General features: G+C 37.9%; 2 protein-coding genes across 2 annotated transcripts; both read left to right on the top strand.

The window, feature by feature from the left end:
• Positions 1–2,182: 2,182 nt before the first annotated feature.
• On the top strand, positions 2,183–11,701 carry LOC143599579 (putative metal-nicotianamine transporter YSL7). The gene is made up of 6 exons (XM_077077495.1): positions 2,183–2,708; positions 9,026–9,189; positions 9,274–9,371; positions 9,443–9,577; positions 9,668–9,857; positions 10,592–11,701. Exons 1-6 carry the CDS (start codon positions 2,315–2,317, stop codon positions 11,699–11,701), a joined length of 2,091 nt encoding a protein of 696 aa, XP_076933610.1. The 5' UTR covers positions 2,183–2,314.
• Positions 11,702–12,455: 754 nt separating this feature from the next.
• On the top strand, positions 12,456–13,744 carry LOC143599587 (uncharacterized). The gene has a single exon (XM_077077502.1). The coding sequence runs from the start codon at positions 12,536–12,538 to the stop codon at positions 13,598–13,600; it is 1,065 nt and encodes a 354-aa protein (XP_076933617.1). The 5' UTR covers positions 12,456–12,535; the 3' UTR covers positions 13,601–13,744.
• The last annotated feature ends 682 nt before the right edge of the window (positions 13,745–14,426 follow it).

Below are 14,426 nucleotides of genomic sequence, written 5' to 3'. Positions count from 1 at the left end.
GCTCACTAGGCAAAGTCTGCTAGCTCGCTAAAACAATATTTGACTGATTAGGCAAAGTCCGCAAGCTCACACTGGTTTAGTTATTACAACAGATATATAAATAAAACCTAACTCGAAGTAGCAACAACTCAGTTTCTCTCCTTATTGGCGGCGACAGACTTGCGATCGACTCGGATGCTTGGTCGATGATCGCTGGTGGCGGAGACTTGGATCGAAACACTTTTTTTGTTGAGTGATTCATTAAATATCATGTTCTCTTGAACCATGCGCAGATACCAATTCAAGATTGATAAATGATAAGTAACGAACAATATACGAATAACCGACTTTTATTATAACTAGAAAATATAACTTAAAACTGAGTACAATGACTTTGGTGATATCTAACCATAACTTGGTCGATGTATATATATATACCAGTCACTGACGGATCTTGAACATCTAGTATGGATGGGCCGAAAGTCACAAGACCCAAATTTTTTTCTTACTTCTATGTTTCTGGTCGGCATCCGGTTTAGGTCGGGTCAAACAATAATTCCAAACCCTAGCTTACCAAATTAAAAGAAATACAAAATGGTGAAATGCGAATTGCCGAACCCGGTCTCTACTTGCTTCTGTTGACTGTTTCGATTAATCGATTTCAATCCCACACGAGTTGGTTCCGAACCTCAGGCCTTAGTAGATAGCGACAGTGCCCAATCAATCGATTAATCTATTTCACACCCAAACCATTTCACAAATTCACCTGCTTGGTTCTTAGCTTCAGTTTTGACTTTTGTGCCGAACCCCACAAGTTAGTAAGTCGCACAACGACCATCACACAGTGGAAACTCCGTTTGTTTTTGTGTTTGAACATTGACCAGATGGTAGTGTTGGATTTTGGGCTAAACGTTTTTTTTGTTAAAAAATATATTTGGGCTTAGGCTTGGTTTTGGTTTTATGGAGTTTTGTTTTTTAGCCTTTCATTATCTTCTTGTTTTTCATAAACGATTTCTCTTTTTTTGGCTTTAAACAAACTTATTTTTTTTAACAAAAAAATTCAAGGCTGGCCCATGTCCATATAATATGGATGGGTCGAACTCAAATGACTTGACTGAGCCGAACTCAATACATGTATATATATTTTAAATTTTTCCGAAAAAAATACACAACCGAACGAGAAACATGGTGGGGACCGTGGCCCGCCAATAATATTAGTTGGCCACTTTGAAAACTACATTCAATTTATATCCAACTATTTAATATTTATGTTCAACCACCAAACTTATGGCCAACTATCTTATAACCCCTTGACATTTATATCTAACCCTATACACCATAATGAAATACTTAAGCCCAAACCAAAAAAGTTCAACTTAGTTAATTACCAATATATCGGACTGATTGATAAACTTGTAAGACCATGTGGAATGGATGGATCCCTTATGTGGGAGTTTTGCACCATGTGGCACCACGTCACCATAGAGGCTTTTTGGCTAAAATTGGTGTAATAGATAAAGCCCATTCAAATAATTACCTTATTATTATTTTATTAAAAAACAAATAAACCAATAACCAATCAACTTCCACCATTTTCCCCCAATCTGACGCTATGTGGGAACACCCCCCCCCCCCCAAACACCCCCACCTAGCGCCTAAAGCGCTCCGAGGGCGATGTTCTCAACAATTTAAGGGCTCTATGGGGTGGGAAAGCGCCACACTATGCATGATCTAGCCAGTTAAACCTTTATTTCTAGTCCCCCTTTTAAAAGGATTACCAGGCATAAGAGCATCCACAACAAGCTTCTTTTCCCTAGACTATGGACAAACTTTAAGAACACAAACTTCTTTGTTGTGGAGTAAAGATTTTGGATATGAAGTCATTCTCAACAAAGTTGCAAAGAACTAGTGATGTGACATTCCCTCTCACATGCACACACACATATATTATATATATATACATATTTAACATTATTTTAATAGGGTTTGTAAAGGTTTGTTGTTATGGAAGAAAATAATGTTTTTGAGATAAGTTTTAAATATGATGTGACGATGAATGACGGTTTATATATTCTTGTTGTAGATGCTCTAAGTGATGAAACCTCCACTAGCCCCTGTGGCCCTACATAGCTTAATAAATAATAATAATAATAATAATAATAATAATTGGTTGTTTTGGATTCCAATAAAACACAAATATCTCCTCCTCCTCCATATTCAACGGAACGGATTCACACATTACGACCCATCACGTTCCTACTCCCATTTGATTGAATCATTGTATCCAGATTCCATTCCTCCGTCAATCCACCTCCAATTCATTCCACTACTACTCATGGATCGAATCACTGAACAACAAGAAGATGATACTGATATGCAGAACGGAAGCGGAACGAAAAGAAACAGCTCCTCGACGACTGACTACGACTCCGTGGAGCGAATATTCGAGAGTAAGAAGGTTCCACCGTGGCGGAAGCAGCTCACTCTCCGCGCATTCGTGGTGAGTTTTATTTTGGGGATTCTCTTCACCTTCATTGTTATGAAGCTTAACCTTACAACCGGAATCATACCCTCCTTGAACGTCTCCGCCGGTCTCTTAGGCTTCTTCTTCGTCAAGACCTGGACCAAGTTCCTCGAGAAATCTGGCATGTTGAATCAGCCATTTACCAGACAAGAGAATACGGTTATTCAGACGTGCGTTGTTGCTACTTCCGGCATCGCCTTCTCTGGTATGTTGTGTTTTGCGTTTTATTAATTTACATGTGACACCAGTTTTTAACCGTCCCTGGTTATTTTTAAGTAATTTGAATAGTATAGATCTTAAATACCGTCCAACCAATAATAACTTAAAGCATCAATAATTATGTGAGTCTGGTATCTATCTGTAATTCTTTATTTATTTGGAAATTATAGTTTGGTACCTAATCTTTATAATAGTCCTTTTGAACCTAAAACCTCATTCAACAAATGCTTACAAAAGTTATAAAGTGATGATGTTTCTAGAAATTGATGAATATTGAAGTTTCATTGTTGTTTTGATAAGGTAATTTCATAATAAGTTAAATAGAATACATATAAAACGTGATTACTATTTATAGTTATTTTTAAAGTTTAATATGAAGTAGGAGACAAACCGAGGACTGTGGAGAAAGAAGGTTATGCTAAATAATAACTAAATTTTATAACTCCATTTAAGTTTATTTGAAATAAAATACTCACACTTAAGTATTTTAGAAATCAAATTATTTTTCATTTAAATCAATTAAACTATAAAAACTATTACTTATGAAAAAACTAATACTTTATTTTTTGTGTCACGATTTTATTTTTTTGTCAAGGGAGATTTTATTTATTTATTTATTTATCGTATTTGCTTTAAAATAATCACATGATTTCCCACACATTTTGAACCCGAATTTCGTTCCCATAAACAGGGACATGAATTAAGTGATCACTTCGCTTCCCAACTAATTAGTCGCTTTCGTAATAACTGTTTTAAATTGAAGTTTCTTAATTATTTAATATGTTAATAATTATAATCGTCATAGTTATCCTTACTATTTATTATTTTTTATAAAAATGAACTACTTTTATACACCCCATACTTTTGTACTTATACTATGTTACTCTTATACTATACCCTGGTCTTTGGATTCTTTGGATTTTCACAGTGAAATGACCTTTGAATAACATATATTTAAAAATAGTCAATCTGATAATCTAGATAGACACTACCACCTTCTGGTTCTTGGGTTATCTGTTAGTGTCTATATTTTATGTTAATGAGTCAAGTAAGAAAGATAGAATACACTACAACATACATGCCACTTTTTATGTTCAATAAAGCAAAGTATCGTGACACCACTATTTCCTAAAATCATGACATCAGTATTTCATAAACATGTCAACATAGTAATATTAATACAACAATCTAACTTATTTTATTTTACTTTTTGAGATCATTTATTATATTTATCAATCATTTTTTATATGTATCTATTTACAACATTATATGTAATGAAAATGGTATCATATTCATAGTTATATTTTATAATGAAACTCTTATCTAGTATACTATAACCTATTTCTTGCCTAATTTGCAATAATTGTTAAATTATTACCTCTTGGAAATTTCTGATGAAGCTGTCCACGTACAAGTTGTGTGGGGTCTAGCACAAAAACAGGCTTGAAATCGGGGTGTTAATCGTGTGGTTCACATTTGATCATTCAGTTGACATGTAATTTTCCAACTCCACTCGTGAGTCGACAGTGTCTGTCATACTCATACACTCACATATATACTTGCCTCAATAATTCTTGTAATTTAGCTTGATCCTTACAAAATTTCATATACACAATACTAGAATAAATAGAACAAATACACTTTACATTTGATATTAACAGTTGAGTAATTTTGATCTCAACCAGAATTTTATAAATTGTTTTGAAAGTCCGAAACGATATAAATACTAGTTAGGAGCAGAGCATTCAACTTTCTGTTAGAGCGAGATTGCATTTGGCAACGAAAATGAAAGTTAGTAATGACAATAGTAAAACTGCTAGTTAGGAAACATATAGGATTGATCTGATCTAAACCTTCGATCAAAATATTTATTGTTTCTACAAATATTAAGATATGTAAATCACCTTAATTTAACATTGAAGTGATTTTAGGTTTCAGTTTGCAACATGTTCTAAAATCATTATTGGAAAGAATGAAATAATATGAAACTGGGATAAAGATCATCCGGGATATACCTTAGAAGAAATAGACCTTAAAAAACGTTTCTTAGTTTTATTCTTTTCTCATTATATAGAAACATAGATATTACATCAACATAGCAGGTAGGCGGGCAACAAGCTGCGCCGCCATCCCTTTCTGAATTGCAAACCCTAACCTGCTAAAGACGTACCCCTGCTCCTTTAGGGGTGTTTTAAATAAAAAGAAAATTATTAATTTATTTCTTGTGGCCTTGTGGGGGTGTTTGTGTCACCATCAAGAAAATTATAAATATCAAAAACTTTTGATTCTCCCTATAATTGGAGCGTGGTGGTATAATGGCCCATGCTCGACTTATAAACAGTATCCCTGAGCTGGCAATCTGATATGTGAACCTGAGAAATTCCACTTACTTGAAATAATAATAATCATAATCAAAGACATGGAAAAATTCAACATTTTGTACTGTTTACCTAAAAATGTGTAGGTTACATACAAAAAGAGAAACTTAAATCTTTTATTGATAATTCCACTTACATACATAAAGAAAAAATTAAGTGGAATTTTCCATGTCTTTGATTATGATTATTTATGAAGAAAGACATATATTTAAATTATTTTTATTTTCTAGTTTCCTTTCAATTCAATATTTTTAAGACGGGAACTTTATAGAATACACAAACTTTCATAATTGCACCAATTAGGTTGCTGAAACTATATTTGTTTTAATTATGTTACTTGCAAACTTTTTTTTGTCTCAATTAGGTTACTTACCATTTTTTTTTGTCTCATTTAGATCACTCAAATTTCACCTATGTACTAGTTATACGTTTTTTTTATCATTTAGGTAGATAATTATGCTAACGTGACATATTTTTCATTTAAAAAATTGTCAACGGTGATGTGGATCGATGATAGGAATTTAAAATTAGTGACATTGATTTTTTTTATTAAAGAAATTGATAAATTAAATGAAAAAAGGAATCGAAAGTCTTTGTAATGTAGTAGCATTCAGCAAGCACTTGCGGTATGGAAAGATGGATCTGGTTTTACTGACTTGGTTCTTTCTCACTTTGATAACGTGGGGGGAAACACTTTTTCTAAAAGAGAGGTGGGAGGGGAGGAGGATTCTGAAAAAAACCTCAATATTAAACAATGTCTCAGGAAAGTCAGGGATGGTCATTTCACAGCTGCCGTCGAGGTATTATGCTCAAGTGGGGTTGCCCCTCTCGGAGATTCAACCATGAAAGCCCTCATTGATAAACACCCAGTGGTGCCGCCTCCGTCCTTGCGTTCTAGCTCTGTCACCCTGCCTACTCTCTCGGTGGATGGGGACTGTGTGATTAGATGTATCCGATCATTTCCTAAAGGGACCTCATGCGGGAGAGACGGGATGCGGGCGCAACACTTGTTGGACACTCTTAGTGGTGAGAGATCAGTGACTTCCATGGGTCTGCTCTCAGCCATCACTGAAGTCGTCAACTTATGGCTAGGGGGTCTGTGCCCAAAGGTGCTCGCTAAGTTTATTGCTTCGGCCCCCCTTACCCCTTTATTAAAGCCGGATAATGGAATTCGGCCCATTGCTGTGGGGGCTATCTGGCGTAGGTTGGTTTCTAAAGTGGCTATGAAGATGGTTGGGAAGGAAATGACTCAGTATTTAGGGGACTTTCAGTTTGGGGTTGGGACCCCTAATGGGTCAGAGGCGGTGCTTCACAGCGCGAACCGGTTTCTTAACTCATTTCACGCGGACGGTTCTTTAGCTATGCTTACCGTGGACTTCTCCAACGCCTTCAATATGGTCGACCGCACGGCCCTTCTCCGGGAGGTTCATCATCATTGCCCGTCTATCTATCTATGGGTTCAGTTCCTTTATGCCCAGCCGGCTAGGTTGTACGTTGGTGATGACTGTGTAGGGGCTACTACTGGGGTTCAGCAGGGAGACCCCCTTGGGCCCCTCCTCCCTCTTGTTCTCCGGGTACAAAATGGCTGTAACCTCCCATTTCATGCTTGGTACTTGGATGATGGGACTATTATTGGTGGTGCCAACGAAGTCGCTAAAGCCCTAGACATTATCAGCTCGGAAGGGCCATCATTGAGGCTTCAACTTAATATTAAGAAAACCGAGGTTTTTTGGCCAACGTGTAATGAAGTGAAAGTTAAAGATGGGTTTTTCCCTAGTGGGATTGGTAGACCAGAGAGAGGGGTAAAGCTCCTTGGAGGGGCTGTTAGTCGAGATCCCTACTTTATTAAGGAGTTGGCGAGGCGGAGAGCATCTCGTGCGGTTGATCTTATGAAACTCTTACCTTGCCTTAGGGATCCCCAGAGCGAACTCCTCCTGCTTAGGTCTTGCATTGGGGTTGCTAAGTTGCTTTTTGGGTTACGAACATGCCACCCCCATATGATGGATGATGCGGTATCCTGTTTTGATAAGGGCTTCGAGAAGCCATCGAAGACATAGTTGTATGTGGAGGCCTGTTCTTTGGTGATCTTCAGTGGCGACTTGCATCTTTACCGATGCGCTTGGGGGGGTTTAGGCCTTCTTTCGGCTCATGATGTTGGGGTTTACGCTTTTGTAGCGTCGAGGGCTCAGTCTTGGAAGCTACAGAATCTCATCTTAAAGAATAGCGGAGCTGTCGACCTGGACTCAGACTACGTGCAGGCCCTGGAACTCCTAAATGGCGCTCTCCCAGACTTTGACATTGGCGGTTTCTCTAATAAAGACACCGCCCCACCAAAGCCTCAAAAAACTTTGGCGAATGCCCTTTTTGGCAAAATCGCTCAGAGCCTGGGAGAAGTTTTTGGATTGTCCCTCCGACAGAAGGCGGTTATTGAATGCTTACAAGGTCCTCATGCCCAAGATTTTCTGACCGTTATCCCGATTGATGGCTTGGGTCAAAGAATGTCTGCGGTCGAGTATAGGGCCATTCTTAAGTACCGTTTGATGGTCCCAATGTACGTAGAATACGAAACATGTCCGATCTGCCGTAAGGCTTGCCTGGATAAATTCAGAGAGCATGCGGTTCATTGCAAGGAGATGCCTGGGTTCAAATACCGACATGATTGGGTGCGGGACGTTCTTTGGGACATCTTAAGGCGAGTTGGGATATCAGCTAAAAAGGAAGCCCCCGTAAACTTCCTTACAGTCCCCACGGAAGGGAGATCCACTCTACGACCGGCAGATTTGCTCGCCTTTGGTTGGGCTGGGGGAAACACGCTTGTGTTGACCTCATAGGGGTATCTCCTTTAGCTGGTTTGAGGGATAATGGGTTTGTAGCTGAGCAAACAATGAAAAGGGCTGAAACGAAGAAGGTGGAGAAACATGTTAAAGCCTGCGAAGAGAACCAACATGTTTTTGTTCCTCTGGCTTTTGATATCTTTGGCTACTTGGCACCGGAAGCTATTCGTTTCCTAACCAGGGTCCAACGGGTTGTGCATAGCAATGTGTCGACACAAATGGGGCAGGGGTATGTCTTTAACAGGTTAGGGTTTGCAATTCAGAAAGGGATGGCGGCGCAGCTTGTTGCCCGCCTACCTGATATGTTGATGTAATATCTATGTTTCTATATAATGAAAAATGATCTTTAAATTCCAAAAAAAAAATTTATTATATGAATGAATCCCTTTATCATCAAAAAAAAAAAAATTAATTATAAAAATAAAAAAAAGTTACGTTTTGTTTGTTTTCTCGAAAAGCACCATATTTTAATTTTGTTATTATTAGAATACTTTTGTTTTTATTAAAATATTTTTAGTTTTTAAATTTCATACACTAATTAATTTTTCATCATTTAAACTTAGATGTATGGTTAAACTTCTAAAATATAAATTAAATTCATCTAACATTAATTTAGTCATATGATATAATAATTAGCCGTTCAAAAAAATGATATAGCAATTCAAAAAGATAACATGTAATTCATCATATAATCTAATTGAGACAAAATAAATAAATAAATAAACGTTTATGAGTAAACTAATTGAGACAAAAAAAGTTTGTGAGTAACTTAATTGAAACATATAAAGTTAGAGTAACCCAATTGATACAATGGTTAAAGTTTGTTACTAATCTATGAAGTTTTCCCTTTTAGGATCGGAAAAATAATGGTTAATTATTTTCTATAATATTCTCACAATAATCTGTTTGAATAGATCTTCCCCTGTCTTAGTATCTTTATATATATCAAATATATACTTGGAGTTCAAATTCGGCTTGTTTTTAGTTTGATTCAGATTCAAATTCAAATTTAAAGGTTCTCAACCAATTACATGAACATTAACCAATGTAATGTGAAGTGATGAATAACTTGCAACTGTCATTTTTAACAGGAGGGTTTGGTAGTTACTTATTTGGGATGAGTGAAATAATTGCTAAGCAATCAAATGAAGCAAATGCAGAACAGAACATCAAGAACCCTTCTCTTGGATGGATGATTGCTTTTCTTTTTGTTGTTAGCTTCCTCGGACTCTTTTCTGTCGTCCCTCTTCGCAAAGTACGCCTTACATATCTTTCGTTTCACATTAGTCTTTCCTTGTCACTCCGTTTATTGATTGTAACGTTTCTATACTTTATGCAGATCATGATCATTGACTTCAAATTGATTTATCCAAGTGGCACTGCAACCGCTCATCTTATTAACAGCTTCCATACCCCACAGGGTGCCAAACTAGCCAAGTATGATTATGCCCATTATCATCATCATCATTTTCTTGATCTATTAATTGTTTATTTAATTGTCATTACAGGAAACAAGTTAGAACTTTAGGAAAATTCTTCTCCTTCAGTTTCCTATGGGGTTTCTTTCAGTGGTTCTTTACAGGCGGAGACGATTGTGGATTTGCAAACTTCCCGACACTCGGTCTTAAGGCATTTGAAAACAAGTATGTCTTATCTTATTTTTTACCTGCATTTGCATTGCTCCTTGGTGTTTCTTTGTAATCAACTTCTTTAACTTCTGGCGTTTAACACAGGTTTTATTTTGATTTTTCTGCGACTTATGTTGGCGTGGGGATGATCTGTCCTTATCTTATCAACGTATCGTTACTGGTCGGAGCAATTCTTTCATGGGGTATAATGTGGCCTCTCATAAGCGAAAAAAAGGGCGATTGGTATCCAGCAGATATCCCATCTAGTAGTCTTCATGGCTTGCAAGGTTACAGGGTAAAGTCATATATTCTTGTTTCTAATTCTTCATTTATGTTTTAACCAGAGATAATAACGCAGTCTTGTTTGCAAGACCAACCCAAAAATTGTGTTAAACAACCTGTTTAACCTAGAAAATTGATATATTTTGCAGTGTAACACTTTTAACTTACAAATTTACAGTAAAAAAACACAAATGTGTATAAAACAATTACATTCAGAAGTATTAATGAGGCACAAAATCTTATCTTCATTACTTTTTTATCTTTCGCCTTCAATTCCTAAGCAGTTTGAATCATAACATATAAAAACACATTTTTTAAAACCTATAAATAAGCATTTTCAGATGAATGTGTTCGTGTTAGGGTTGAGCAAGATTCTGGTTGGCTCGTGTATCTGGAGTACCCGACCCGGCCTGATTAAGCCTTTTCAGTTCAGTTGCTGATCTTAATTATGGTGTGCAATTTGGTTTGATCTAGCCTAGGCAAAAACCAAAATTAGAATCATTTTAGCCAAAGAAATTAATATTTGGTCTTAACACGTGCGAGACCAATTAAGCATTTTTGGTATATTGGTCCAGTCTTCGATTATGATTTCCTAGAAATTTTGGGCTTGGTCATGTCCGGTTTCCACAAGACGCACACCCCTGGTTTGCCAATTCGACCCAAGCACATTTAGACCACATCTAAACTCGCGGATTTTATGTTAAGTTCATGCAGTATATTTACATTTACACTTAATATGATTTGCAGGTATTTATTGGTATAGCCATGATCCTAGGTGACGGACTCTACAACTTTATTAAAGTCCTCGGTCACACTTTATTTGGCTTATACCACCAGTTCACTCAAGAGAAAACGAAAGCGGACCCTATCACCGGCAACTCATCGCCTGATCTTCCTTCCCTTTCTTATGACGACCAAAAACGCACCCGTCTCTTTCTCAAAGACCAAATCCCCACGTGGATCGCAATCGCTGGCTACTTAACTATCGCCATCGCCTCTGTTGTCACTCTCCCACACATCTTCCACCAACTCAAATGGTACTACATTGCTGCTATTTACGTATTTGCCCCTGCTTTAGCGTTTTGCAACGCTTATGGATGCGGGTTAACCGACTGGTCCTTAGCATCAACCTACGGGAAGCTTGCGATCTTTGTTATCGGAGCCTGGGCTGGCAGTTCAAACGGGGGCGTGTTAGCTGGGCTAGCCGCGTGTGGGGTCATGATGAATATTGTCTCGACCGCATCTGACCTATCCCAGGACTTCAAAACCGGTTACATGACATTAGCTTCACCCCGGTCCATGTTCGTGAGCCAAGTGATCGGGACTGCGATGGGCTGCATTATCTCCCCATGTGTGTTCTGGTTGTTTTACAACGCGTTTGACGACCTCGGGATGCCCGGGTCCGAGTACCCTTCACCGTACGCGCAGATATACCGAAACATGGCGATTTTGGGTGTCGAAGGGTTCTCGACATTGCCTCGAAAATGCCTAACACTCTGTTATATATTCTTTGCGTTTGCGATTGCGGTTAATGGGGTTAGGGATATGTTGGGGAAGAATCGGGCTCGGTTTATTCCGATTCCTATGGCGATGGCTATTCCGTTCTATATCGGAGGGTACTTTGCGATTGATATGTGTGTTGGGAGTTTGATACTGTTTATCTGGTCCAAGGTTAATAAGGCGAAAGCGGCTGCGTTCGGGCCTGCTGTTGCTTCGGGTTTGATTTGCGGGGATGGGATATGGACGTTACCGAGTTCGATACTGGCTTTGGCGGGTGTTAATCCTCCTATTTGCATGAAGTTTCTGTCGAGATCGACTAATGTTAAAGTTGATAAATGGCTCTCAACACATGGATGATCCCATTTCTAGGTATGATTTTGTAATAGCCAGTAAGAAAATGAAAAAAGTGTGTGATATAGATATCAAAATGTTTGTTCCATAGTTGGTTTCATTTCTTGTACTGGTGTATAATGACCATCAATATCAATCAAGTTTATCCTTTTTTTCAACACATTATTACATTCATTTTGAGTTTACACTTACGTTCTAAAAGTATCTAATTAATTGCATAGTTAACCTAAAACAGTAAGCATGAACGGAGCTTCCATTAGGCCCGGGTCCCCCACTCTCTTCTCCTGTTTCTTTGTTCAGTAGTGTAAGTTTACATGTTATTAGTCTTAAAATTTTGAGCCCGGCAGCAAGACGACACCCATGTTTATGAAAACTTTTATACATATTGAATCTGAATGAATCCGTATTAACCCCACATGCCTTTTCGTCTAATAAGCTTCGTCACTGATAATAAGTGTTTCATTTATAACAATAAACTACAAAGTTCCACTTAAAACTGAACATGTTAATATGTTATAAATATAAAGCTCTAAATGATTCCATTTAAGAATATTCTTTGTATAGATGCATTTTTTTTATTTATGTTAAAATACCGAACATCAACAAAAGTATAAATAAAAGAGTACAGAAGAAACTAATGGTGAGTGACTGTGTTCGAGATTTTGTTTTATCAAATTTCTTTATAGAAAACACCAAAGAAACGAGTTTACATAAAATGTTGCACATATATTATATTAAAAATATTAACAGTGCATCATTCATTTTCAGTTTTCCACCATCGAAATTCAAAATTTCAAAACAAACCTAACCTAACCCCTCATCCCTTCTTCTTCTTCTTCAATGGGTTCTTGTTTCAGCAAGAAGACCAACACCACCGCTGCTCTCACGCCGGCAACCCACGACCACCCACCACCCAATGACGTCAAAAAAGAGTTATTCGTCATCAAACACCGAGTCAGTCACGACATTGACCAAGAATCCGACAAAAACCCCCTTAGCCTCCGAACCCCCAGTTTCACCAACGACTCAGTCCTCGTACAATGCCACACGCTCAGCCGGAACAGTTCCAACGGTACTCAAAACCCTAGTTACCGAAGACGCCGCTCTCGTTCCAATTCAGACTGCAATACAATTGCTGACGTGGATGTTGATGATGCACTGGATGGTCACCCGCAGCAGCAGGAATTTAGGGTTTCGTCGAGTAGAAGGTGTAATAGTAAAGAAAGGAGAATAAGCATATCCCCTTCTAGAAGATCCAACAGTAAAGAAAGAAGAATAAGCATATCTCCTAGTAGAAGATCCCAATCGCCTTTTAGTTGTAAAAATCTTAATCCGCCCCCCAATCGACCCGCTAAAATGGTTTCGGTCCCGCCCACTGATAAGACTACCAATGTAGGTGTCCAACAACCGGCGGCTGCTGTTGGTCCGGTTAAGAGAATTCATGTTAAGCGAAACGTGTCTCCGGCCCGAATAAGGGTTTTCAGTGATGATACAAGTCAAGACCAGGAAAGTAACAGCAGCCGAGAGGCGGCGTATAGGCGGAAGTCACTGGTGGAGATTGACAACAATGCTGGTAGATCTGCACGCCCCCGTGATACTAAACGAACACGAAGGCTATCTCGGGACCTAGACATGAACCTGGTGCCAGTTTTTGAACCTAGTCCGAGTCTAAGTCCGAGTCCGCCTTCGTATGCAAGTTTGTTGCTTGAGGATATTCAAAACTTTCATAAAAAGAACACTGTGAGTGCCGCTACAACGCAGCCAGCTTTTGCTTTGCCGGAGTGTGTTAGCAAGGCGTGCTTGATTATGGAGGCGGTGGCTGACATGAATTCGAACACGAGCTCTTTGTGTTCGGATGAAAGATGGAGAAACACAACTATGAAGGAGAGCTCTGGTATGACTTGAATTGTATTAAGAAGCATCATGGTACATTTGTATTATGTGTTTGTAAAAGTAGCACATTGTTTATGTAATTCTTCACGGTAATTGATCCCTTTGTTGTTATTTAAAGAGCTTGCTTGATCTTGATGCTAATTGTGATCACATTTAAAATCAAAACTTGACTGTTGGGATCTTTATTCAACACCCTTTTAGTTTTAATGTTACCATGCTGAGAGGCGCTAGTTAATTTAGATACAAATAACCTCTGCATATGATTTTATATATAATTTAATTCTATGTAAACCTTAAAAAGTTACATGTATAGCCTGCTAATACACAAAATCTACCTGTGTACAAGAGGCGGTCCCACCAGGCACGCCTCCTGCATTTTAACTTGCGCATCATGTAAGCTGGTCCTAATTTTACACTTAATTCCATTGTCAGCATTACAAATTTATGATAGTGCTAACATGGGTGTACAGGATTTCTCTAATTGTCATACAAGACATGTGAAGTGTAAATAAACACCTAGTCAAATATTGTGAATTTCATGGGTGATGGGACAAAGGTTGTTTTCATAGGAGCTAATATAGGTAGGTAATAAGAGCAGAATCCCGAGTAGCGTTTAACACCATTAGATTAGTTGACCTACAAAGCTTAAGTTGTGAGTTTAAGGGATTGTTTGGCAATCTAGTGTTGTATCAATAAGAGGTCTGGCTGATTAAGCTAAATCATTTAGCATGTCTCTTTAACTTAACTATTTAAAGGTTTCATGAGCTATTAAGAAGTGTAACCAAACAAACTCTACCTTTATGACCATTTCAGAAGCCTATTAATGGAATCTTTAAGA

The sequence above is a fragment of the Bidens hawaiensis genome, unplaced genomic scaffold (genome assembly GCF_021521415.1).
Source record: "Bidens hawaiensis isolate Kalapana, Puna unplaced genomic scaffold, B.hawaiensis_p1.1 tig00001920_1, whole genome shotgun sequence".
NCBI classification, from domain to species: domain Eukaryota; kingdom Viridiplantae; phylum Streptophyta; class Magnoliopsida; order Asterales; family Asteraceae; genus Bidens; species Bidens hawaiensis.
This window is presented reverse-complemented; position numbering and strand designations above follow the sequence as displayed.